This window comes from Coccidioides posadasii, chromosome 4 (genome assembly GCF_018416015.2).
Source record: "Coccidioides posadasii str. Silveira chromosome 4, complete sequence".
NCBI lineage: Eukaryota > Fungi > Ascomycota > Eurotiomycetes > Onygenales > Onygenaceae > Coccidioides > Coccidioides posadasii.
In genome coordinates, this window is record NC_089410.1 from 2,321,111 (window position 1) to 2,347,410 (window position 26,300).

Genomic DNA, 26,300 nt, shown 5'->3' on the forward strand with positions numbered 1-26,300 from the left:
CCAAGGAGATTTTGTAGATCCATATGATGTGTCTCGAAAAGTATCGTTTTCGGCGAGTGGTGCGGTGCGGGGGATTAGACGGGAAACCCACCTTTCGGACATGGCCAATATTAATGCTCACACTATAGTTGGCCACTCGGATGGATTGTCCTCAGCTGTGTGACCTAGCTGTCCCCCTCTGATCCCATCGCATAAGTGCTTCCTTTCTGGAAAAAAGTGATGGCTTGAAAGACCTTTTCTACGGTGTGGATTGGATGGGATAACAGATGGCGCTGTCAGCATCTCACCTCACCCAAACTTGAGGCTCCAAAATTTCTAGAGTTTCTCTTCTTAGGAGACTTTCGGAAATATGCGAATCCTCATCATCGTTAAATTTCATTATTTCGATTATCGAGGAATCATTTTCATCTTCGTAAAACGTACGAAATTGTGCGAGTACACAACTTTCTACAGCGTATACCTGAAGTCAGGATCTTCACCAATAATCTTCTCGCCCCGATCAGCCTTCTTGTTTGTAGCCCTGAAGTACAGGGTGAGAAGTGTAGCACAGATCATAATGGCCACCGCGCAGCTAGGCAGTTATCAAAAGTGTTAGCAGTGTACTCTCACAAAAGTAAAACTGGCCCAAGTGTAAATGGCAGTACGTACACAATACATGCCACCATACCGGGCATGTAGTCCGGCCGATCCTGGCTTCGGAACACAAGACTCCCAGAGATTCCACCAATGCCTCCAAAACCAGTCAGGGTCGCTGAGCAGAAAGCACGCTTCCACTGGCCACGAATGTTGTTTGCCTGCAGGTGAACATATGTCAATGATGAATGCATTTTGTTTTAAGACCGGAAGTGGGACAGTACCTGATATGCCATTATAGCAGGAACATTGGCATTGGCACCAGCAACAGCAATGAACACCCCAAAATATCGCACTGCATTGTTTGAATGGAATCCCATGATAGGGAGTCCAACAATTAAGATGATGCAGTTCAGGAGTATAATGGGCGCGCGCATCCGGTAGCGATCACTAATCCATGATGTTACGAACATCAGAATTGCCGAGAAGACGTACGGGGGCGCAATGAGACATTGGGACGCAGCAAGGCTGAAACCCAGATTATCTCGTAGAATGATGGGTAGGAAGACTATTCCTGTCAGTATGTGTAGATAAGGTTGAAATGAGATGGTCAAGATGTCGGTATCCTACATGCAAACGCATAAGTGACAGTGGTGAGACAGCTAATGATGATGTTAGACGTAAGTCAATTCCAAAAGCAGCCTTCAAACATGATTCCTTACAAGAACATGAATGCAAACACCCATATCTCGAAATCTCCAGCCGGCTTCAAAAATCGTTTAAGGGTAAATTTTTCAGCTACCACATCTCGTCTATCTTCCTCCAGACGATCAATGATGTACTGGCATTCGTGAGGCTGTAGAAACCGGAAGGAGGGTTTGTCTCGTTCCTGGTCGGGGAACCGGACGATGAAGGCATATGCGAAAATTGCAATTGCGCAGGTTATCTTGTATATCATGAGTCACACGCAGAGGGTCGGTTTCGAGTTAATAGTAAAACTTACAACACCTTCCATAATGAAAATCCTGAACAACTATTTAGCCAAATGCCAAGTAGAAATCAAGCCGAGAATGCTTACCATCTCCATCCGCGAATACCTTGAACACCCTCCATTTGCATTAAGCCATATGCAAGGATTCCCGACAAGGCGGACGCAAGACTACCGATCAAGTAAAATACCGAGTATCGCCGTGCAACCTCGACTGGTTGGCGATTAGCACGAATGAAGAATGCATAAATGTGACATAGGAGGAAATCTTACACCGGGTGTACCACGTCGACAAGAGGTAAACACAGCCGGGGAAATAGCCAGCTTCCAGAATTCCAAGCACAAGTCTCAGGCCCACCACTGTGGTCCAATTTTTCGCAAATCCAAGCCCGATAACGAGAGCGCCCCATAGAAAACAGATGCCTGGTAAGAATATGCGAGGCCCGACCTTGCGGCATATCACTGTCATCGGAGATTGGAAAACGACGTATGTGATAAAGAAACATAGAGTTATGAGACTGTACCGATATCCCTCTAGCAAGGAAAGGTCTGTCCTCATGCCGGCGATGGCCGCATTCGAGACGTTCTTTCGATCCATAAGTGATATTCCATACATGAAACCCAACGCCGGAATAAGTCGCAGATCAATTCGACGCCGCAAGGAGGCAGCTTCTTTTGGGGTAAATGCCTCGTTGCTCTCACTATCGAGCTTGGATCCATCCTCGATATGGATAGGAGACTGCTTTCCCTCCGCCGGGGTTGTTTGGGACGCCATATTCTTCAGTGGCTCTCTGGCAGATGAAAAACAAGGAAAAAAACGTTTGAAGAAGAGATGAGAGCTGTCGAGCACAGCACGACAGGTGGTAGTTTATGTACGGAACCATCGTCCTACACAGCAGGACCCAGAATCTTGCTGGTGGAGGCCATGAATAATTGAATTAAGGCCATTCTTGCAATACGAGAAAATGGCCGCACGGCAATGGGGCTCTAAACTAGTCATTTGAGTATGAGGACCGGAGCTTTGGCAGCTCTCGACCTAATCGCTGCGGCTAAACAAGTAATGGGACACAAACTCTCCGCGTTTTTTTAACACGAGGGTGGAATAGGGGCCCTTTCCTTTGCCTCTTGAGGTTCTTGGCATCAGCTTGGCGCAGATCGCCGTTAGCGTGAGAAGGACAGAAGACGCGGGGTAAATGCGGAGAGCGTACGGAGTTCATACATGACCGGACCGAGGCCTCTTCCCGGGACGATCGTGAATTGACTCCCTACCGGTGGCGACAATGGGACTGTTGGGAAGCCAGAAAGAGCTTCAAAGGTCCCCTGTAGATCTCTCTATTCGGGGACGATGTCGCCTCAGCGTTTTGTGAATTTTTCTATCCCGCCACGAATTCGTGTGCTGCAGGCGCCAAAGTTCGTGGCTACTAAGGGCTGGACGTTCTCGTACCTACATAGCATATAGGAAAACAAGGAGGCGAATTGCCGGTGCTCCCGTTTCCAGATCCCACGGCAAAATGCATTCTAGGATATTCCGCGGATAGAGATCGATTTCGTAGCGGTGTTTTGACACATTCAACAATCTCACCGCCAAGACCCGGCTAGCATTTCATCCAGCTTTTTGAGACCAAAGTTCAAAAGTAGGTTTAAACTTCGGAACCAAATCGCAGGGACGGTGCCAAGGACACGTTTACTTGGCCTTTGAAGTCCTGTGAGTGCTGGCAAATAATGGTTATGCCCATAGACGCCGCAATGGATTCAGCATAGAAGTGGAGAGGCTGGATAGTCTTGTAGGCGACGAACGAAAGCTTTGGATCTCGAATTGATGCCCGCGCGAGTGCGGTCATGATTCATGAGAGCGGGCCTCCGGGCGATTCAAGATACCGCCCTGTGGTTCTCGACGGCCTCGATTTCAGCTTTCAATTTAGAGTTGCTCTTTTCTCTCTTATTTTTCGTGGGAATGAAGTTGCCATTTGAATGTTCCGCACGGAGCACTCCGTAGCTTTAAGTCCAAATTCTCCACAGTTTCCAGCCAGGTTGAACTGTGTGTTGCGGGTCGCAGATACCCAACAATTATAGCCTGTCGATGGGTCACTATTGCACTAGTATCTGTATATCAGGGTTGTTTATGTAATAAGAGCTGAGCGTCCGAAAATTAGCTGTGATACACGGGTTGGAGTTAAACCCCATGTGTGAAAGGCGAAAAGGATCGAGGAAAGCAGAGAATCAGCATTTGCCGAGTTTGACGGACCATTTCAGCAAAGGTTACGGGGTGCGATCCTTAGAGCCATCCTCATGGGGTCCTCAGGCTTGTTTAGTCGGCGAAAAACCGAGCAGAACTGGACAGCGAAGTCTCAGGAGCCAAGCCAGGACGTCGAGTGTTGATGAGACTAGGTGCCGGGGGATTAGTTGACCCGTCCCGGTGTGAGGGGGTGGATGTTTTAGCGTCTTGGCGCCACCTGCCACCTGACCAATAGGCGGCTGCCGGCTCTTCTCGAGAAGTTTAGCTTTCCGAGGCCAGACGCGAGATCAATGCCGTTCACTCCCCCCTTCTCTCGAGTTGCTCTCGTCTGCTGTTGTTCCAACAAACCGGCAAGCCACTCCTCTAGTTTGCTCGAGACTCCGTACTCTGTACTCCGTATTCGACTTCGAAATAGGTTTGGTCGCTTTGCGTGCCATTTTCTCCCCACCGTAACCCGTTGTTTCACTCCCGTTTTCTGCTTCACTTTGCCGTATCAAAAGTGACCACCAAATCCGCACCATCGCCACGTTTGGCCAAGGTCTTCATATACTGCTCGCTTGGTAAATAACCCCCACCAACTTGGCAACCCACAGCCAATCCACCTCCCTTCAAAGTTCAGACCAGAGCCATATTTGACCTTATGGGAGGAGAAATCGGCATATCAGGCGTACAGCTGCCAACGACCACTTGCATGAACGATGCCACTACTGTCAATATACCCCAAGTTTTTGCTAGAAGCTTAAGAGTGGCAACTGGACCGTGGAGGACCTTGTGTCACGAGGTTCCACTATGGAGTCGAGTCCGATTCCGGCCGGGCGACAATAGACTAGTCTCGAGGTCCTCAAACATATATCTCATGGCGCTGGCGGTCTGGGTTCGGAGATGAATGGAAGCCTAGCCGGCCATCTTCCGACCAGACATCCCACTCCACGAAGTTTGCTCCATTTTCATGCCTTCTTTTGGATATTTCCGATGCGGTTTGCATAATATTGCGGTAGTACATTGCTAACGATGTGCCCGAGCCCATACTCTATCTGGACCACCAGCAAGAGATAAAATCGATTTCCGGAGCGAGTTCATTATTCATCTTGTCTAACTTCTTTTGGACGGCTAGGAGTCAATTCCTTTATCATCCTTGCTATTGTATGCTAAAGTTTCAAACCACATTTGGAAGGGCATGGTTGAAAGCCCTCCTTTAACTATAGAAACGATTCTTCAGGGATGATACCAAATCACCCTGGAAGCTGCCATACATTGGGGCATGTCAAGCCCATCTTCCGACAAGGTGGTTATAGGAGGCATGTTCTATGTTAGTAACATGTGAGGCATCAGATATCAAACATGTGTATTTCAAGTCTATTATAAATCCATTGTTCATATTGTACAAATTTGAATACTATGGCATTGGACATACCAAATCCAACCCGCAGTACGCACTGCGCTTCTTACAAATCCAACTCAGCACGTTCCCTTTTAAGCTTCCTGCCTTCAAGTAAGTTCCACGCCCGTTGATAGCTTCCAAGAAACACTGCACCCCCAATCCCAATCCAAGCGACACGTGGGCCAATGCCCCTCCAAAACGCACCAAACCCTTCGTCCCTCCAAATCCCCTGTACAACATCCCTCACCCTGATCTTTCCTGCACCGTCACCGCTCCCAGTTCTTCGAGCCAGCATGACTCTCGTTTTAACCACATCGAGCGGAGTCGTCAAACCCGCAGAAATCGCGCCAGCAATACTGCCAAAGAAGGCACTCGAAGTCGCCGATACAGGGGCCGTAGGGTCTGATTTGTGCTTCCACGAGGCATATGCATCTTTCATCCGTTCCCACATTGTAAACTGTAAGATGGTGAACGGGATTTCGCGCGAGATAGTAATTGCCGTCCCTCGATACAGTTCGCGGAGAACCAGTCTCCAACTTCCCTTGCCTCCACCTGGTAAATCACCATGACGCAGAGAAAGGATGTCTTTGAGAGCTAACAATGTGGAGCCGCCAAATAGTCCGGCCTGAGCCCGCTGCTTGATCACTTCGGTGGGGACTCTGATTGCACAAGCAGACACTTCTCCCATGGACGAGGCGAGAGAGTGCGTGAGCACCGAATGCTGCCATGATACCGGTATATTTTCAGTTGAATGTCGAGGGGGAAGGAGGAGGCGTTTCACACCATCGTAAACGACGAAGAAGCTCGCAGCGGATGGCGCGGACCCTAGGAGCACCGACGGCAAGCCGGCATAAATGCCTCGGAAGGTCTGGCGGAGTAATGGTAGCCCAGTTTTGGCCGACGGGCTCGAACTGGAGTTAACTTGGCGCTTTCGAGCTTGTTGGAGTCTGGTTTTGATGGTATCAAGAGGAAAGAGAGAGACGTCAACCGTGAGACCGGCGACCGCTCCGGCCTACCAAAAGTAGACTAGTTAGCAAAGATAGATTTGGAGCTGGAGTCTCCAAATTGGTGATTGATAATAGTGCATTAATATGTATCAAGCACATACCAAGAGGGATCTCGTCCAGAGAGAGGGAACTAAGGCCTGTGACGCATCCTCTCGGGGATGGTCAACCGCTTCCATTGGCGACAGCGAGTGAGTGTTACGTCGCGATTTTATCCAAACACATGCTGTCCAACCGAAAGGAACGATCAAACAACTCACTCCACGGCAACCGCAGCTCCCACGGTGCGATCCTCCAGCCTTTTTTTTTTTTTTTGGATGTTTGAGGGTGGAAATTTGAGCAGAAATTTAGGTTTCCAAGGCTTCAAACGTCATCGGAAAACCGAATATCACGCACTTCTCCGCTCGGGAAACACCCGCCAGGGCCGCTCTCAAAGGCGTCCATACTCGTATCATCCCCCGTGGATATTCAATCTCCATCTTCCTGGCAGCATAATTCTCTCCTAGAATATTAATCACTTCTCTCTTGGCCACTCCGACGAGCAAACCTGTAGCAGACTTCAACTACTCCGTACAGCTGGCCAGCTGACTAACGTTTCTTTCACGTGATGTAATTTCGCAGGTGGACCGTAACCCTATTGGCCGGGACAGTTAGATCGATATTCCTTGAAGCTTCAAAGGGGCCGAAAAGTGAGCGAAGAACAAATAAATTGCATTATATCCTCCGAATAATAGAGAGTTTGTGCCTAGGAAGGCAGAATGTACATTTTACTCTCAGGCAGGAGATTATTCGGTCATGACATTGAAACCCCAAAATAGTCTCATCCGCCCGGTCTTCACACAAGAATTCTATCACGAAGTTAAGAGAGCCTGGAGGTTGCGGGTAGGGCAAAATGGAAAGGAAAATGCTCTTCCACGCAATATTGGTATGTGGACTGGTTGTATCCGACTGCTATGTCATCTGGCTTCTAACATACCACCTCAGCCCTTGCAGTTAGCGGTGGGCCGGATTCTATGGCCTTGGCCCATCTCTGTAGAAGGTTAATAGTAGAAGGGCATATTCCAGACCTAAACGTGAAGGCATTTATAGTGGATCATAAAGCTCGAGAAAAAAGCACCGATGAAGCTCTTAAGGTTGCGGGATGGATCAAGTCGATGGGTGAGACCCTTTATTTCGATGACATCTCTATTTTAAGCTGCAGCTAACCAAAACACTTTAGGATTAAAATCCCAGGTTCTCACACTGCAATGGCCTGAGGGAACAAAAGATCCAGCAAGATTGCCAAATTTTGAAACGCTCGCAAGGAGACTTCGCTATCAAGCTCTTGGGACTGCATGTGTAACGGAAAACATACGAGCATTATTTCTAGGCCATCACAGAGATGATAACGTTGAAACTGCCTTGCTTCGGTTAGCCCAAGGTCATGGACGCTTTGGTCTTGCTGGATTTGACAGCGTTTCTCCCATTCCTGAGTGCCACAGTCTATGGGGCGTATCACAGAGTGGTGATATTACGAGCATAGAGGCCATCTCCGCCGATCGAACTCCTAGAATGGCGCCGATAAAACCAAATCTAATGAATAATGGGGGTGATAGAGCACCTTTGCCACAACCGGATTCAAGCCTCTATACTGCAACTGGTGGTGTTTATATATTCCGCCCGTTTCGCTCATTCCCAAAGGCACGACTGGAAGCTACTTGCCGCGTTGCAAGGGTCCCATTTGTGATTGATCCCACCAATGAAGACCATACACTGACCATCCGAAACACTGTGCGCAAGTTGTTGTCATCAGGGGACTTGCCTCGCGCGTTACAAAGTCCTTCAATACTAGCATTTATCAGCAAGAATCAAAGAGCCAAGGAACGTTTACAGGATCTGACCGACAGTTTTTTAAAACTTGTCCGCGTCAACAACTTTGATTTTAGCTCTGGAACATTGCTCGTTCGGCTACCCTTCGCTGAAGAAGTTGACTTTTTTAAAGAGACCTTTAACGATCCCCATCAAGATCATCCTCATATAAATCCTTTTGACGTGCAATTAAAAGTCGTACGCACGTTAATTGAGTTAGTAACCCCAGAATCGGATCTTCAGGTGTCGCAAGAGGGTCTAGTCAGAGCCGCCAAACTGCTCTGGCCTCGATCATCCGAAGACACATCATCTCCCGATGTATTCACGCTCGGCGGCGTTCAATTTCAACCCCAAAAAAGAAAGGGGAAATATGGAGTCTTTCCGCATAGTTTCAAGCGCCGGAGTCAGGACGCTCTCATCGCGTCCCAGAATCTCAGAGACGTTGCAGACAATCCTACAGACCCAAATATTTGGCTACTCTCGCGAGAGCCCTTACGCCGACATTTACCGCCACCCATCACTAAGTTTGGAATATGTCTTCCCGACCCGGTTCCTGAACAAATTAACAAGGCAGGATGGCAAAGTGTAAACAAAAGCAGGTGGACTCAGTGGAAACTCTGGGATGGTAGATACTGGGTCCGTCTTCGAGCGACTAGACAAAACAAAACGTTGGCTCTCAAAGGGGGTGCGACTCCCAAGGCACACATCTACAGCTTTGGTGACACCATTCAAGTAACAATGAAGCCCATGTCTCAAGAGGACGTCGTTGGGATTCGCCGATCTGAACTTGGTAATCCCTTTTATCAATGTCGGAGTTCATGGAAGCTGACGGATCGAGATTTACGGCCTGAATCGTACACGGGGGGCCGAAGGCTCGACGCATCCCGATGGAAGAAGAAGGCCTTCGATGTTCTCCTTTCTTGTTTTGCACCGGGCAATCTTCGAAAGACAATTCCAGTGCTCTGGCATTCTACCCCGGAAACCATTCAGCCGGAGGAAGGAATAAAAGAAGCCCTGTCCATCCATGCGGGCTGTAATACGCCTCCAGCCTCAGACCCCGAGAAGATAGAGGTTGACAGCCCAGAAGATTCCCCATCTGCTTCTCTACCTCCAACTTCAAAATGCAGCAGAAACGATGTAGCCAAAGCGACTGCCGGCTTTCCCGAAGGAGACGACATAAACGACGAAGGAAGGTACGGTAACGGAGAATATGAAGAAGAAAGGCACTATAACATAAATGACACCCAAAAACTTGTTGCCGTACCATCATTCCATCGCCGCACGGGAAAGAAGATATGGGTACGAATGCCTCGAAAATCTATCCAAGCGCCATCGAATGACCTAACATCGCCCAAAACAGTCGACCAGGAGCAAGACCCAGATGAAGAATACATTTGTCCCTGGATCATTGAATGGGATATTATATTCAAACATGTCGATCCTGTCACGATCCGGTGCATGAACTGGGAACGTAAATTATCGAGCTCCTCTCCGTCCAAGGAGGAAAGCTATTGATACGGCGCAAGTCGACACTGATAGATAAGACTGCAAAGGTTGTTAAGCAGACACGCGCGTTCCAGCGAAATTTCATACGGATAATGTGTAAAGTATTGAGGTGTGTGTTTTGTATCTATGTACGATACCCCCCGGTTCATGAGTACCGAAGATCGATTTTCAAACCTAGCCCTTGCTCCGCGTGTATTTTAGTGAGCGGCACGGTATGAATAGATACTGTGTAATCTTTCCGATTAGGGCATTGATAACCTCAACTACGGTCTGCACTTGTGTAAGATATTCTCATGTCAAGAGTTAACAGCACTGACGGATGCGCACGCTGCGCGATGCTCCTACCAAAGGCCAGCAGGAGGATTACCATATAGAGTAAAAGGTCCTAATCCGAGACGAAGAAAGTTGTATATTTTCGTTAGAATTTGTACATTCACAGGCTAAAAACAAGCACAATGCCTCCCAACCGTATATCCGCTCAAGCCAATGCTGTATCAACACTGTACTTCATAAGCAATGCAAACCACCTTAAAACGTCAAAATTTTCAAATCGCTGACCACCAAGGCTGGCTTAAAAAGAAAAAGAAAAAAGAATGAAAACGGCTCCAAGCGATCATCAATGGGCTTATGGTATCATCCACAACAATCCACCCTTCCTATAACGCCAAATTCGCATGTACCCAGCACGAAAGAATAGCCACACCTCCTTTTCAGCCATCATCATCATCATCATGCATTTCAACATTAGTCAGTAACAACTTGTTGCGCCTTCAATCCACCAATTTCTCTCTTCAATCGGAAATTTTCTTTCTTTACTCTAGCAAGCTCGTCAAGGCTCTCTTTTAATTGTTCCCTGAGCGCCATCTCCCCAGCTCCATGTCGAACATCTTTGGCAATTCTGCTCAGCTCATCGTTAAAGCGCTGGTATAAAGCTTCATTCTCAGCACTAGCTTCGCGATAGAGTTCATCGAGTTTCTTTGCACGTCTCTCGCTAACGATAAGGGAATTTTCAATGTCCTTCTCAAGAGACGCAGTCCTGGAATTAAGGTCCGAAGTGACAGCAGCGACTTTATCGGAAAGACCCCGAACACGGGCAATAAGTGCCGTCGACGGACTCGATGACGTAGGAGAGGATATTGATTTGGAAGTTCCACTGGACGATGTTGGGCGCCCTTTGATAGGAGAAGCTCGTAAATTAGAGATCTCTTGCCCAATGGATGCCAGCTCTGCCTGCAACGTCGATTCAGCTGATGCAACTGTTCTCTTTTCATTTTGGACTCGTTCTCGAAGCTACAGAAAAGGTTAGACAGATCTCCAAAAACGAACCCCAATGTGCGACATACCTTCTGCGGGTTCTGCATCTTCAACTTCTGGACCTTTGGTGTAGACGTGGTGGACAGTGGTATCCGAGATGCTTCAGTTCCATTCGGTGGCCACGATCTTTCCTTAAGACCAGTAACATTTGAATGGTAGTTTTGCGGCCGAATATCTGTGCGTTTCTTGGGACTTGTCGATATATTGGTCTTTCTGTTCACGGGTTTATCGCCAAGAGCAGTCCGAGGAGAGGGAGGGGTATTCTCTTTGCGACTTCTTGGGAGGGTTCGCACTGGAGACGTAACGCGAGGAGGAGAGGGAAGCCGGATAGGAGATCGAAGACTTGTCCCATTTCTGTGGCCGGATGATCCCGTTGGGGTAGTCGATGGATCGGATTCTGAATTGTGACTGGCTGGCGTAACGGGTGACTCTACCCGTCTTGTCGCTTTAGGAGACTGAAACAATGGTGTTATATCGCCTGCAGACAGCGGTCTCAGATCCGACAGGGAACTTCTACGTTTCTTTCGAGGAGAAACAGGCTTCTCAACACGATCCTCGCCTATTGAGCTTAGTGTTGCTGCGTTACTATGAGCGCTGCCGGGGCGATATAAGTCGTGATCACTGGAGAAAAAGGTCGGCATAAATGGACGGTCTCGTGAACCGGGGCGCAAGAGTGTATGTAGCCTGGTATCCACGTCCGTTGATTTGGCTCGAATGAGGCCGACCTTTGGTAATGTCGAAGCTGGCGCTTCGGCATCTGCAGCGGACCCAGATCCAGAACCCTTCGACTTACTGAGAGTACGGATAATGGAGCTAACTTTGCTCTCGCTCTCCGTTTTGCTGCGTTCACGGTGAAGCCCGAAACCGAATCTCTTGCGAAACGATGAACTATTGGAATTGATGGAGCCATTATTGACTGACTGTGATCGATCACGCCGATTTGTGGGGTCATTGAGCAAAGTACCCTCCATCGGGGCTATGAAAGGTGCGTTCTCATCAAATAGTCTTTCAAAGTCTTCAACAAGGCGATCTAGAAGAGAAATATACTCCCTAGGGTCCCCTTCCTCAGTCAATATTTCCGAGAAAACTTCAGTCAATGCACCCCGGTCACCATCGTTGCCTGAAGCATCAAGCAGTTCTGCTAATAACTTAACAAGGCCTGTGAGAGCTCTCCGTGTCTGAGGACTCATTTCTGCTAGGAATCTATGAAAGAAATCCTCAAAATCACCCGGAAACATAGAGTCAAATTGGTTCTGAATGAGCACGAGAGATTGAGCAGGAATAACAGGGCCAATCTTCTCCTTCCAAGCTTTAGCCATAAAGGTCTCAAACGCCACAATGAGCACATCCACGGGAGCTTCGGCAGCGGCCTGAATTTTACCGGCATCATCCAAAAGAACATTATAAAGCTCGTTCACAGCTGCCTGATCAGCTCGATCTCTGGCTCGAAGGACACGACCCACAATATTTCCGCTCCTTGAGCGTATCGCGATAGTATATGCGGTAAACGTTTTCTCCAATTGTTCCAACTGAGTGGCAGTTTCATCTGCAATATTTATTCCTCCATTGGCTATTCCACCATCAATAGCCTTCGCGCCTTTCTGAGGGGATGGGGTTGAAGGGAGTTCCTTTTGTGGACTATCGAAATCTGCAACAGAAAAGGTGGGAGGACTAGGTGTTATTTGGGCCGGTGGAAGTAAGCCTTTTTGGGGTAAATGCAACTCCTTTGCTTGGCCACCTCCCCAAAAGCTTGATAGAAGCTTGGATGGAGATCGTGGCCGGAGGCCCTTTGTCACTTTAGCTGAGGCGAGGATATGGTCGGCGATAATGCGGAGTATGCTAAAGTTCGCACTGAGAACTGCATCAGTAAGGAAAGGATTCTGGGGCTGACATAATGGCCGAAGGAGTGTATGAACTATGATAATTAGCCCTATTTCTTAAACATAGATACACCATACACTTACGTCGCTTTGACAGAATTGAAATAAAGTCCTGCGGTGCAAATAGATCCGTGAAAGAAATCCCAACAACAGAATCAAATTCCATCTTGTATTTTCCGCCAGTAGCCATTGACATCACAACGCTCACTTCCAAATCTGTATTTGCTGCATCCTTCACCAGATTAGTCTTTGGACCATCGAAATTCAGCCTTACTGTCGATGATGTGCTCGAAGGAAGCGTTTCGTCTGAATTTTCCTCAAATACGGATATCAAAGGTCCCAGGTTCTCATAAGCCCCGTCAGGGTAGTGTAGGGACCATTTTCCGCATTCGCGATATTGTTCCGGAAATCTTCCCTCAATTCTTGCCTTTGTGATTTCCTCAATCAACCGATGCGCCTTACCCTCGTAGCTCGACATCAATTCAAGGGCATGAAGCATTAGTTTCGATGGCGATCGCTCATTTCGCAAGATATTTTCAGCCGGAGCAAGATACATGATGTTTCCGCACTTGGACTGGGTGCAACGAACACTACCGATACGACTTGCTTGCAAAAATTTCAGCTCGGGAGTAGAAGCTGCTGGATCCGTTCCATATCCTGGCTGCGGTTTGTCCAGCTCGGCATATAATCCACGGGCGGTGAGTTTGCTTTCCGGAGTTTTGGACATAAGAATCAGAAAATCAGTGTAGACTAGCATAATGCCAGTCTCACCTCGGGATCCTTGAAGTCCGGGACGATATGGCGGGACAAGAGTGAAAAAGTCAACCGCAGTAATTAATCTCCCGGATGGAGAAACCGAGGTGGGCCATCCCGTCACCAAGGCCTGCAGCCGTTTAGAGGTTTGCCCATTGCCTCTCGACGAATCCAAGGAGCAAATTTCGGTTATGATATCGCGTGCGTTCAAGAGCGGTTTGACAGCAGGATGCACAACTGGCAGCGCACCTGTCATTGCATCAATGAGGAGGCTGTATCGCGGTAGACGTTGGACCGGTTCCATAAGTAATGAGCGCATTCTTTGTTCGCCAGATTCATAGACTCTCTTCGAGAATGACGAATTGTGATCATGCAAGAACGTGTTTAAAACCTTTGTGAATCCGGTGTGGGCATTCATGTATTCCCCGTACGGCTGGGAAAATCGCGGGAACCACTCTTGGAGACAACGTGCAAAGGCGATAATCCCCATTGGATCCTTTCTATTTCCGTTAGAGTCTCTAGCCAGTGCCGCCGAATCAAGTACAGTGTCTTTCGTTATGTCTCCAAGAGTATCTTTCTCTGTATCTTCGAGTATTTGGCGTATATCATTCAGGAATCTGAGGTTGACTTCAAGTATGTCATTAAGACAAGTTGGGAATAGTTTCATTAAGTCCTTCTCATCAGGACTGGTGCTAGAAACGGATCTATCCCTAGCCTTCTGGCGAAATTCATGCGCGATGTTGTGAACCAAGTCATACATCTTCCCAACATATCTCTCTTCGGTATCCACCACCTCACACATAGAAAGACGCAAGGTCTCCTTCTGCGATGCAGAAAAAAGCCTTGACTTGCTCATATTCGTCGGTTGCGACGGTGCACGTTTTAACTTCGAAGTTGGCAGGAAGATCGGATCCCCCAACGCTTCAATAAGAGGAGCATATGCCCCGAAGCGATCAGAGAACTTCTGACACTGCTCAGCATCAGACCCTGCATCGCGTGAAGTGTGCGTGGCCATGTCGACAGTCCCCGGCGGTAAAACAAAGTCGATGTCGATGCACGGAACGATCCTATCCGCAAACGCATCCTTCAGATCTGGTATTACTTGTGCCGCATTTTCCACCTTTGCCATTTTATTCGCCAGATCCGCTGCATGAACCTCGTTGAAGAGATTTGGTAATAGCGTACATTGCTTTCCCGACAGTGTCAGGGCCGTCAGAGCATCCTTCACCACCTCTGGTAACTCGCAAAAGTATTTGAACAGACACACGGCCAGACCACGATATACTTCATCCCCTTGTTTATCGCGGGGTAGGTGATTGACTGCAGCGTAGAGCGGGGCGGCGGGAGATATTGTAATTCGGGGATAGCTATGCACCCCACCGGGAGCGATTATGTGTGCTTGAATGCGCGAGCTGCTCAGCGTCGAATTGGCGGTGGTGGCGGGGCCGTGGAAGATGAAGACGGAAGACAGGTAGGGGTCGACGGCGTGGAAGAGGGCGAGCTGCTCCAGCGGAAGCCCCGCGAGGGAGCTGGATAAGGAAGCCATAGCGGAGACGGATCAGGAAAGGCGGAGGGGCCGATGGGCCGGTCGTAACTAACAAGCCTGGCAGGTGTTAAAAAAAAAAAAAAAAAACCAAGCCCAAGCAACTACCGGTCCCCGCGCCTGTCGTTTCTGGATGCCGGGTGGAAACGATGCCTTAACTGCAATCGGCAAAAAACAGCCAGACAGGGCAGGATTGGTAAATGTAGCAAGGGACCGAGGAAGCAAAAAGGCGCGCCTCCTCCGTTTTCGAAAGAGTCCACAGGCACAAATAATTCGACTGCCTGATTTGGGTATGATAGGTAACTAGTTATAGGTATTGTTCGGGCTTTTCTCTTCGTCGTCAAATCATCCCGCAGGTGGCGTGGCGGCGGTCACTCCTGCCCAACCAATGCGGCAACTGGCTCGAGAAACGCCCAAAGCGAAACCCAACTCGTCACCCCCTCCTCGTTTATCTTGGTTAACTCAGGTAACTTGGAAGAAGCTGACCGTTGGGATCGCAGTCGTTGATCTAGACCGGGTGGTTGTTAACGATCCATCGTGACCCCCATCCAATCAAAGGCAACCTGCCAATATCTCTCGACCAAAAAGACTGGAGCACGCTGGGCAAGAGGAAATGGAAATGAATGGGAGAAGCAAGCGCGAATCCGTTCCCGAGGCGCCTATTATTTAACGACAGCGTGGAGAGCCGCTAATTAACCTGATCGACTTGTTGGTGCCGATTTGCCAGCAAGCTCGCCGTGTGATTGGCCGCGCGGGGCGGAGCTACACGTGTACCTGGGAAAACAAACCCCCCATCGAGGAAATCGATAAACAAACCAAATTCGGAGAAACCCCTGCTGTGGATGGAGTCGATCGCACCGGGAACGGGGGGTTGTGGGCGCGCCATCAGCCCGGCCAGCCAGCCACAGAGCTGAGCCAATGTTGTGCAGCAAAGAGGTCGATCTACCGGCAAGTGCCTCGCAGAGCGGAAGGATGCGAGCTTAACCTTGCGGATGGCTCCGGCCTAACGAGCGAACCAGCCAGCCAGCCCAACGCTTCGTCAGATTGTTTCTTTTTAACTAACCCCCGCAGCTTATCGAGTACGGAGCAGTTATGTTACTCTTTTAGAATTTAATTAAACTAGCACTGGGTATCAGATCGAACACTTCTTCTTGCTTTAAAAAAAAAAAAAAAAAAAAAAAGGGAAGCCCGGTACCATCAGGGCTCCTTGCGCATATTGACCCCAGCAAATTCTGCTGGGGCTTGCACAGCGTCCTTTTGTCCATCCATGCTCAGGTACATCCTCTGGCCCTTATCTCGGGGCTCGGGCCAAGAACGACGAATTCTTATGCGGTTGACACCGAAGATGTCCATTTGAAATCACCCCTTGCCAAACACTCAAAAACACAAAGAATACAGGAAATATGAGAAAAGTTCTCTCTAATGTCCTTTCATTGTTGTCATACACAAAATATCAATCTGTAAATTGCAACTTGGAAAAGTAGACAAATCGCATCCACACTCAGAAAAGCCAATGGATCCATTGCCGAGTTCAGCAATCACAAAATCCCACTGGCGTAAATCAGCAAGGGCATCTTCTTTGATCAAACCGAATAGAAAACGTTTGAATCGAATGAGCCCCAAGATATCGTAGCGGCAATTGGAATAAAAGGCATAAATAACATCCGTGGGGAGCATCAATTGGTAGCAACCGTGCAACTGCAGAATAGCAATCGCTTGGCAAATCAGAGGCATTTATCGGGTCTTGGCGAGACTAGCTTGTTTATTTTTTAAAGCGGCGAGAGAAATGACTATTGGCGGTGGTCCTTATGACGTCATAAATCAACGGCGACACTCAAACCCAACCCTATGGTAACAGAGCAGCTGTTAGCAAAATGCAGTTTTGAGGCTGCCGAATCTATCCATTTATGAGGATGGAATCGATGGGTGATTGTTACATGCCTTCTCCTTCAATTTGGCGTGGTAAGAAGCATCACGATCCCGTCTTGTGATGTGGCTGTCTCGCGAGCTGGACGTCGAGAAGATGCTGCCTTCTGGCTTCTGAAATCGCGATGGAGGCACTTTAGCGGCGTCTAAGAATCCTAAATTAGCCTCAAATCTAATAGGTGGTGCTTCGATAAAAAAAAAATGTGGCTCGCATACCCCACTCCTTGCTCATGCGCCTATCCCGCAGCGGCGACTTTGATTCAGACGTAGACAAAGGGTCAGAACGCCGAGCATCACCTTGAGTAGGAGATTCGGCCTCGATAACGCCAGAATCCGTGGAAGGAGAGCGTCCAGTGAAAGGATCTCTTAGCTGGGGCGACTCGTGAGTTTGCATGTTTGAGCCTCGCTGATCGTGCATATGCTCTGCTCCAGCTGGCATAATATTTCTGCATTAGCATTTGCTGGGAGGCCGATAAGAAAAAGACAGAGAAGTGAAGGATATAAATTGAGAACGGGGGGATTTGAAGCTTAAGAAGGGATGTAGCGTCCGCACTTACCCCTTTCCCTTCCGTCTGGGCTGGCGGCGTGCCTCGTATTTCCAGACATCAAGCGAGTAGCAGATGGTATGAATGTGGATGAGATACTGGATATCGGAGGTATGTATCCTTTCAGAGCGGGGGTGGAAAATCGAACGAAAAAGAAAGAAGGAAAAGGTTAAGGTGATGTCTTAAATGCTTGTTTTTTAACTGAGGATCTGATAATGATGACACGGCAACGATGGCGGGTCGTTTCTTACCTGTCTTTTGAGTCAGAGAGGAGATGATAGGACGAGAAGTGGTCTTATAGTAAACGTGTGGAGAGCAAGCTGGCTGAACAACGGATACAGACCGGCCCCCAGCCACAGTCCGGGGGGCCAGACTCGACGGGTCGCCAGCAATAAAAGATTCGTCAGTACGTACTCCGTAAAAATTGTCGCAACTTAGTCTTCATGGATACCCCCTGCCTAAGACTGAAGGGGTGATTGGCTTTCGAGCTCGCCGATTCATTGGGTCGTGGGCATATATGATCATGGTTGGGCTATGAGACGAGCGTGGTTTATCCAATCCGGATGACGCTTTAGGTATGGTTATCTTGTTGCGCGTGCGATCAATAAGCAATCCAAACCTTCGCCATGTGGGGTGATGCAAAGAAAGGTAGCTTATTTCCAGAGGAAAGGTCTGGCATGGACCCTTGCCGCTCCAGATGACGTATACTGTACTTCTGCAGTACAAAATGTCGCAGCTGACCGTCAGCCGAGCCTTTCTTATTTAACGAATAAGAATGCATCACTGCTCAGGAGCAAAAGCTTTTAGGTTATACTTTTTTGGGTGAGGAGGAAAGGAAGAGTGTTCAGACATCAAGAAGTACTTGGGGTGGTGAAGATGCGGTGAGACATTAGCTAGTCGGGATTGCTGGCTGTTGCTCATTCGCAAATTTGGAGCAAACCGAAACCGAGATGGGGTGGTTCACGGGGATAACAAATTCTCGAAGGTTAGGCGCACAAGATGCTGGCAGATCCTCAGAGTGCAGCTGGGGTCGGACAGAGGTGGTGCCATAGGGATTGATGCCGAGATAGAGTAGTGGTCCGTGTGGAAGCCGCTTGGCCACCTCCCAACGAGCCAAGACCGTGTAGAGAATCCTTGGCATCCGAGCGAGCCACAGGTTCTGTTGCCTGCACGGCCATCTTTCACCCTCTCGAACGGCCTACCTACCTCGGATACACGCACGGCGGCTTGGTCATTTTAGAGGGTGTTACGTAGGTGCGCATGTGCCCACGTCTGGGGGAGACTCCCTCCTCCGTATGGGCTGGCGGGGTGGCGCTCGTGCGGGTTGTGGCGGGGTCCTGGTTACCGGGGCTGGTTGGAAAGCGCAAAACCCCTCGCTTTATTAATGTTCCGGCTCCGCTCTCCAGGAATTCGCCACCCAGCCACAGCGTCCATCCCAAACAACCGTCAGCCAAGGTTTAGCCAAGATTCGAGTATCAAATCTGGACTCCGCTCCCCTTTCTCCAGCGGGGTGCTCAGCAGCACCGCAGACGTAGCCTTCCCTGCCAGCACTCCAGCAGCCATGTCTCGGAGTGAGAGAAAATTACTAACATCATTTTTCTGTGTTAAAAAGACGAGGATACCGGTTCATTGGTGCCCGCAAAATCTTGTTCTTTCATCTTAATGCTGGTTGGTTGGCTGGGTAGTACGGTAGGCGACTGAAAGGGAAAAACAACACATACAGAAAGGAAGTTGGAATTTCTTCAGCGAGCGGTTTTAGCTCAGTTGGGAGAGCGCATGACTGAAGTTGAAACTTCGGTGTTTGAATAAATATCATGAGGTCACCCGTTCGATCCGGGTAAACCGCACACAAGGGCCGTTGTTGTTTTTTATTTTCAGGACACTGTAACAAACTGCCTTGTATTTTTAATTTTAATTTTTCTTTTTTTTTCTTTTTTTTTTTTTTTTGGTGGTGGGGTTGCAAGAAACTCCTAGCTTCGACACCAGTTCAGGCCGGGATCCATGGAATCCACCACAGCCACAGTACGACACACTGTTTGTCACATGAGCTACTGTAACGACCTTGGATCCAGTTCCCATGAACGTACCTGCAAGTACCTGTGACCGGCCCTCAACCTCCTCTCAAGCACCTACTGTATTCCACCGGCAATGGCTCGGTGTCGAGCCAATTATCACCCGCTCGCTTTTCTACGTTCTAGGCCTTTACTCATGCATCGTCGCCTTCTTGTCCTGATGAGCTTGTTTTCGGGGCCAAGCAGTTGACGTGGGAGGAATCGATCTTGTAAATAATCCCGCACATACATACATACATGAACGCCTGACGCACGAGCACTTCGGGCCCAGCCGAAGATAGACACAACCTTGGGCAGAGGAGACACAACCCATAGCCGTTCAACTTCTCCATTGGCTCTTGCGACCCCGGAATATGATGCCTGCTGTGCAACCAGAGAGTTAACTTGGGTTTTCTGCGCGGAAGAAACTCCTCATCAACCATTCAATAACACCTCGGGTGGAATTCCCCTCATGGAATAAACAGCGCCTCCTTACTGAGCGGCGAGCACAGTCATATTCGAACTGGGCATGTTAGAAAGGCATGCGTTTCTGGTTACTCCTCTATCTTATGAGATAAGTCTCGCTAGAACCCCTATTGGAGCATGTAATGAGACGGGGGCCGGTTGCTCTCAAGGATCCCAATTAGTTTTAGTACCCTGCACCTTAGCAAAAGCTTCAGCCCGTGGCTTCTCATCACTTTGAGTCGACCAAAACTGCACCCAAGGGCACCCCTCACCTGTAGCCTCGGAATAACATCGAGGCCTCTTCCTGTCTTTATTAGCAGTGTGGGCGCACTCATAGCAGTAACGTGGGCCCGTTGATCTGGGATAATGCATAGCTAACATTCATTAAAGTTGTCAATGGGGTGTGAGAAGAACTATCGCAGATCTCCTCCCAAATCTTCAAATGAGGAAATCAGGATATGTCGGCATGTAGACTGTATACTTTTTAAAGCATAACTTTTGTCCTAGGAACCAGAAGAGACACACCTCAAAAGCCACAAGCTCAGGGTGAAAATACACAGGGTACTGCAGCGCTGAGAGGTATATAGTTAATTAGTCATCAGATGGGATTTCAGTCAGTTAACTAGAGAGTTAGTTAACCTGCTCCGTACGGAGTAGTTAGGACGGAAATAGTCCATAACTCAGCAGGCAGAATTTCAATACGGAAAAATGAAAGTATGTACCGAGCGACAGCATAATACGCCATTCTGATAAAGGGACTCGCTCAGCAGCACAACTCTCTATTCACTCTAGTATATCACAAACACCTTCATTGCAGCTTGTCTATCAAAAGTCATTGCCGCTTGTGGGGCCCAAAGCGCACAAAAGGGATGAATCATATTGATAATAGTATTAGTCCACGTTGTCCTCCTCTTCTAGGGCTTGGTCACCCTTGTCGCTGGATTTCTCATCGCTTGCCCTCTCGGCTGTAGGATGTGGATGTTGGTCATGCGCTGATGCTGTCGGGGCGGCCTTTTCTTCAAAAGCCGACGGGAATATTTCCTTGAACAAGTCGGGAAGAAACCGATCTAGTCTTCTTTGGGTCTCAATCCATATCTTCTCCTTGGTTGGATCTTCGCTTGGAGGTGATAGGTATCCTCCATCTGCCATCACGAGAAGTATATTCTTCAAGCTCTCAGGGACCGCCTCCTGTAGTTTGACATTCGAATTAGATCCGGGCACCTTCTCTTAATTTCTCAACTAACAACGCGAAATACTTACAAGACTGTCGCCTTGCCCACTATTCATCATGCGGTCCAGGATATCAAGGATGTTCAACCACAAGTCAAGCATACCCTCCCATTCGGACAGCAAGACAAGATAATGCAAGAATACCTTGCACACAAGCGTCGCTGCCTGAACTCGGGTCTCGCTCATGCCGACTGGATCCGATTGGTAGACCTCCGGCTTAAGCAGGCGCAATATTAACGGGAATAGGACTTCGCTGAAAATCGCCACCCATTCCTTATGATCTGTAGACGCAAGTTCCGGAGATAACAACGTTCGTTGCAGGGCAGAAATTGCCTGATGCCTGATATCTCGACAAGGGTTGAGACATTGGGTGGTAAGAGCGTTGAATATTGGGGACCAATATGCAGCCCATGCTAGGGTTATGTCAGCTCAGAGATCTATCAGAGTAGCCCGCGGGTGATTGTTACCTTCGTTTCGTTCTAGATGCGACTGGCTAATGAGCGTCGGTACACGAGCAGTCATGTGGAAGATGATCCCTATCGCTTTTGTGCCCCGGATTACGAAAGGATTATCCCTACTCGAGGAGTACATCAGCATGCCGGTGTAATAGCGATGGACATAACCAGCTGTGGGAGAACGAACTGTATTTTGTTGGACTTTTTGACCGACCGAGACCTTCTCACTGAAGACTCATACCGCAATTCTTGAGAAGCCACAATGCTTCCGGAGTTTGCAAAGTCATTCGCGAGGCCAACTGCTGCCTCATAATTGTCCGCAGTAACCACCGCGGGGTCAGACTCGATAATATTTTGCAAAAGTTCAAATATCATGGCAGCTCCGTCTTGGTGTTGATGTAATCTTTGAAGGATGGACCAAAAGTCTGGGTATTTCGTAATTTCTTTCCAGAGTGGAGCCTCGCTGACAATGCTTGCGAGACCAGTGATTACTGGGACAGCAACGCTTTCAAGGGTATCTTGTTCAAAACTGGATATGGAATGGAGAACAACTGGAGGCCTCATAAAGGAATATTCCTGTGAAACGTTAGTCATGAAGTAAAGATCAAAGGACACGAATACATACGTAGCTGCGACGCAGAAGAACCAAAAGATAATATATTACGCGAGAAAGCATCAACGGGTGTACATTTTTAGCGTCTCGAATAATGTCTTGCAATGTTCGCATCAGATTCTCCCCCAGTTGCTGTATTGTATCAGCGTCTCGTAACACAAGCAATGTCGCTAACTCGAGTATGTAAACCGTTCCTGGTTTATAGGCGGGCTTCGTAATGTTCGTTTTGCCGGTTGCGGCCCTCGATGAATGAACCTGTGGGCGTTCGGATTTTACAGTAATGACAGCAGGACTCGTATCGGGAAGTTTGGCAAGAAGAGCGCTGACAAGATGAGATTTGGAGGATATGGGAATGGACCTGCTATTACATTAGAAGAGAAGAGCATATTGCCGTCGGAGGTCCGTCTTACCTTATGCTCTCAAGTAGGTCAGAAACCCCGCATGCATTAATGCAGTCAATAGTGCACATTGTGTTCTCAATTTCCTCATCGGACGGCTCAGGGGGGTCATCAGCCGCGTAGCTGGAGAGATAGGACGTAAACGCAGAGAACAAGCCCGCCTCGTTACTACGCCCATCTCTGTCAACAACTTGGGAGGGTGGTTGAAGGGGGATCGGGGGAATATCAAGACCGGAGTCTCGTATATCGAGTTGAGGGATGAGAGAGTTTATGAATAAATGATGAAGGATCCTGACGACATATCCCCATCCGTTCTGGATGGCCGCTTCGCTGCCTGAGATCACGCGGAACAAAACAACTGTAGCAAGTTGTGCTCTGAAGTCTCTTCCTAGCTTCACCGCGAGCTCGCTAACCATAACCGTTTTCTTCCCTATTTGCACCTCTGTATTGAGAGAAGTGTTAGGGGGGGCCTCCAAGGCGAGAGTGCTAATGGAGCTAAGACAGAATATTATGCGGTCAAGCGCCTCTGTTAGCCCATATTTCGCGGCAATCTTCGCGCATTGGTCAAATCCAATGACGACTCTGGAGAACACCGCATCATCCGATGCAGACATGAAGACGTAAGAGAGAGTAGCTACCACAGGACGCCAAGTCGCCTCGAACATCTCGGCATCAAATATGTTAGAATCGCATCGTATTAAGTCACCAGCGGTGGTTGCCTTTATCAGCAATTCCTTCCACGCATACTCGAACGCATGCTTGTTTTCGTGCTCATCAGGCAAGATAATTTCATTTTGTTGAATTGAGCGATAAATTCCTTCCAGATACTCAGCTGGAAAGTCGCGGCCAGCGTTCACTCCTCCAAGATTTTTAGTGAAACCTTCTAACGTCATGCGATTTTGGGGCTTTACGTTGGGGTTATGTAGGTCGGTGTTTAACATTATAATGGCGTAAGTCAAAACAAAAAGAGAATCCGAGTCAGCGGCTTCTTTGGGCTTGCCTCCAGCAAGATATTTTTCAGCGAATACGGTGACAATCCGTTGGATTAAAGGAGACTCTCCCGGAAGCCGAAAAGAACCCAGAACGTGTCGAAGGGCATCCACAATGCCGACGCCTTCGAAATCGAACAGCTCCATGAATGCCTCCAGAATCTTCTCATTGTTGCGGTTGGAAATGTATTCCCCCAGCGTTTTTTTGGAAATACGACTCGTACCCTTGAGGAATCTTGCGATTAGCTTTGGATTTTCGATATCCTCAATGATCCCTTTCGAAGCAAAAAAAGCAATTCCAGCTTTAGGGTCTTCGTTAAATTTCGTGGCTCCTTGAATTATAATTGCCTTTCGCTGTCTCTGCTCTTTTAATCGCGAGAGGTCAGGGAGTCCTTCGTATTTTGGTTCGTCATCAAGCCTATCGGCAATAAATTGGACATAACCTAGTAGAGCATCGAGGCAAAGTGGTGGAACATTAGTTGTGCTCCACGTCGCGGAGTCGGGAAATGCATTTCGAGATAATAGCCCAACCATGTCCTCGCAAAGATCACCTCGGTCGACTTCACAATCGTAATTGACGAAAAGCTCTGTCATGAAGTTGGGAATTCGTGCCAAAGCCCCTATGCTCTCTACCATAGCCTCCCTGGACTCAGGTCTTCGAGATCCACCTTCCATCCCAAGCTTTTGACGATCTTTGACGGGAACAGGAGTCGACCGTCCGCTACCTGCTTGCGAAGGAGACGGTTTCGCTAGTTTCGGGGCCTGTGGAACGCCAACATAGAGCGCAGGATCGATTCCAGGTTCCCGGGGTATTTCTACCCGTGGGTGCAGACATGCAACCAAGTAGGATAGGAATAGCTCCTGCTGTAATTTTAAGACGTGTCGACAAGTAGACAAGAGCGTCCCTGCGACTCTGAGAGAGCCGTTCAAAATAGCTACATTCTCCGATTTCACCAGTTGGAACAGATATCGGCACAGATAGTCCCGAGCGAGCTGAGCAAGGCTGGGATGTCTTGCGATGGATGGGCCCGCGACTTCTAGAGCCACGTCAATGATTCTCAGGGACATGACTCTCATGGCATCTGTATGCTGCAGATTATGAGGATCAAGCAAATCAATAAGCACGCGGAACAGTTCCCGGATGGAAGGTAAACCGTATGGCTTCGCTTCAGGATACATGAACTCCTCGGGCTGGATGGTTCCGTCACCATTTACAGTCGTGCTCGGTCGTCCATCACCGCTAGGGCGTGGCGGCTCAGCAGAAGAAGTATCTGAGTCTAAGCTGGATTGATGTTGAGACGCCACAGTATCTCCGTCGACTGAAGGATCCATCTTTAAGGTATTCGTATCATCAAGCAACTCATCGTCCCTAGCTAGTTGATCGCCAGACGTTGCTTCTGCGTCTAGTTGAGTTAGACGTTGGAAAATAACCTGGCACATATTCACCATCGCTATCTCAGCGGATCTCCGAAGGACTTCCGATAGCCGAACCTGACAGCACATGCTCAATCCAGTTTCCATCATCTCGCAGACACTCTCGTCTCCGAGCAGCTCTCCTTCCGGCCTAGAAATCATTCCCTCCATAAGCTTTAGAATCCGCAACAGAACGATCTCATCTGCAGCGGAATCGCTAGCTTCAAACCGGCAGTGCGTTATAGCTGCAGACAATCGCTGGAGTGCCATTGATAGCCTCGGGGAATCATTGTTAATGATACCATAGGCAAAGAACTTCGTGATCGCGACTAGGGCCAGCGAAGTGATGGGTGCGGAGGTGGACGAAGAGCGGATAACCTGAAGGAAGGGATGAAGGAGGGAGGGTGTATCGAAGGTGCGTATATCACGACATTCTTTCAAGTCGACACGCAGTCGTGTGAAGGCCGACATAAGAGGGTTATCCTGCATACTCTTCCCTTTCTTTCCCCGTAGACCCCATCTTCCAGCAAGCACAAGATCTAGATCACTGCTCGCAGTACTCGCTCTCGGAGGCGCTAACCCGGTGTTGGCTTTTTGGCCGGATGAGCCATGCTGCGGGCTGGGGGGCGTCGAAGCATCCAATTCGTATGGCCTTGACGACCCGCTTCCTCCCAGAATAGCTGCCACAGAGGAATGTGCCCATCTTGCATGCTTTCGCATCGACGAAGTAACCGTGATGCATTCTGAAGTCACCAAGGCGATCGGGTCCACCGCTATGGGGACCGGTCGTTGCGAGTTTGCAGTCTCGGCGTGGGGTCCATTTGGAATCGACGTAGAGGATCTCGCCGACGATGATTGACCGGGCGCTTGTTGCGAATCATTCCTGACGCTTGATCCGGACTCGACGCTCATGTTTACCCTGTAGACTTCTTCCTTGGTTAAGGTCAACGGCGGTAGACTGTGAGAGGCGACAAGCAGGAGCTCGGAGCGAACCACGTGTCCAAAGAATTAGGATAGCATTGCCTTTCAAAATTATGAGTAATTCAACAAAAGGACCTGCAATAGAAATTCTCCGATGGGCCAAAGGAAGTTTCAACGCAGGGATATGTTCTAAAATATTGATTTGTGAGAAATTTGCTGAAAATGGCACGCGCAGCTCCGAGCTCTGAAGTTATAACAAAGTTGTCCC

General features: G+C 48.7%; 7 protein-coding genes and 1 non-coding gene across 9 annotated transcripts; 2 read left to right on the forward strand and 6 right to left on the reverse strand.

The window, feature by feature from the left end:
* Nucleotides 1–390: 390 nt before the first annotated feature.
* D8B26_007597 (uncharacterized protein) lies at nt 391–2,336 on the reverse strand (the record flags this gene model as incomplete). The annotated part of the gene is made up of 8 exons (XM_003067108.2): nt 391–571; nt 649–794; nt 858–1,141; nt 1,204–1,235; nt 1,296–1,519; nt 1,577–1,598; nt 1,652–1,775; nt 1,835–2,336. The coding sequence occupies 8 exons, from the start codon at nt 2,334–2,336 to the stop codon at nt 448–450; spliced, it is 1,458 nt and encodes a 485-aa protein (XP_003067154.1). The 3' UTR covers nt 391–447.
* Nucleotides 2,337–5,140: 2,804 nt separating this feature from the next.
* Nucleotides 5,141–6,715, reverse strand: PET8 (S-adenosylmethionine transporter). The gene is made up of 2 exons (XM_003067109.2): nt 6,287–6,715; nt 5,141–6,190 (listed from the first exon to the last, which is right to left on the reverse strand). Exons 1-2 carry the CDS (start codon nt 6,359–6,361, stop codon nt 5,243–5,245), a joined length of 1,023 nt encoding a protein of 340 aa, XP_003067155.1. The 5' UTR covers nt 6,362–6,715; the 3' UTR covers nt 5,141–5,242.
* Nucleotides 6,716–6,977: 262 nt separating this feature from the next.
* Nucleotides 6,978–9,545, forward strand: D8B26_007599 (uncharacterized protein; the record flags this gene model as incomplete). Its single annotated transcript, XM_003067110.2, has 3 exons — nt 6,978–7,107; nt 7,167–7,340; nt 7,402–9,545. 3 exons carry the CDS (start codon nt 6,978–6,980, stop codon nt 9,543–9,545), a joined length of 2,448 nt encoding a protein of 815 aa, XP_003067156.1.
* Nucleotides 9,546–10,280: 735 nt separating this feature from the next.
* D8B26_007600 (uncharacterized protein) lies at nt 10,281–15,029 on the reverse strand (the record flags this gene model as incomplete). The annotated part of the gene is made up of 3 exons (XM_003067111.2): nt 10,281–10,826; nt 10,880–12,765; nt 12,815–15,029. 3 exons carry the CDS (start codon nt 15,027–15,029, stop codon nt 10,281–10,283), a joined length of 4,647 nt encoding a protein of 1,548 aa, XP_003067157.2.
* A 1,416-nt stretch (nt 15,030–16,445) lies between these two features.
* Nucleotides 16,446–16,760, reverse strand: D8B26_007601 (uncharacterized protein; the record flags this gene model as incomplete). The annotated part of the gene is made up of 1 exon (XM_066125584.1): nt 16,446–16,760. The coding sequence occupies one exon, from the start codon at nt 16,758–16,760 to the stop codon at nt 16,446–16,448; it is 315 nt and encodes a 104-aa protein (XP_065981668.1).
* Nucleotides 16,761–16,931: 171 nt separating this feature from the next.
* Nucleotides 16,932–17,955, reverse strand: D8B26_007602 (uncharacterized protein; the record flags this gene model as incomplete). 2 transcript variants are annotated; one of them, XM_066125585.1, is made up of 3 exons in its annotated part: nt 17,510–17,756; nt 17,169–17,375; nt 16,932–17,098 (listed from the first exon to the last, which is right to left on the reverse strand). In XM_066125585.1, the coding sequence occupies exons 1-3, from the start codon at nt 17,556–17,558 to the stop codon at nt 16,932–16,934; spliced, it is 423 nt and encodes a 140-aa protein (XP_065981669.1). In that variant the 5' UTR covers nt 17,559–17,756. The 2 variants fall into 2 exon arrangements, with proteins under 2 accessions (XP_065981669.1, XP_065981670.1); XM_066125586.1 differs by having other exon boundaries at nt 17,169–17,955.
* A 1,291-nt stretch (nt 17,956–19,246) lies between these two features.
* D8B26_007603 lies at nt 19,247–19,344 on the forward strand. The gene has a single exon. It is a non-coding gene; the product is annotated as a tRNA-Phe (tRNA).
* A 1,272-nt stretch (nt 19,345–20,616) lies between these two features.
* On the reverse strand, nt 20,617–26,104 carry GEA2 (GDP/GTP exchange factor for ARF). Its single transcript, XM_003067113.2, has 6 exons — nt 22,722–26,104; nt 22,324–22,669; nt 21,886–22,274; nt 21,711–21,817; nt 21,274–21,656; nt 20,617–21,201 (listed from the first exon to the last, which is right to left on the reverse strand). Exons 1-6 carry the CDS (start codon nt 26,021–26,023, stop codon nt 20,905–20,907), a joined length of 4,824 nt encoding a protein of 1,607 aa, XP_003067159.1. The 5' UTR covers nt 26,024–26,104; the 3' UTR covers nt 20,617–20,904.
* Nucleotides 26,105–26,300: the final 196 nt, after the last annotated feature.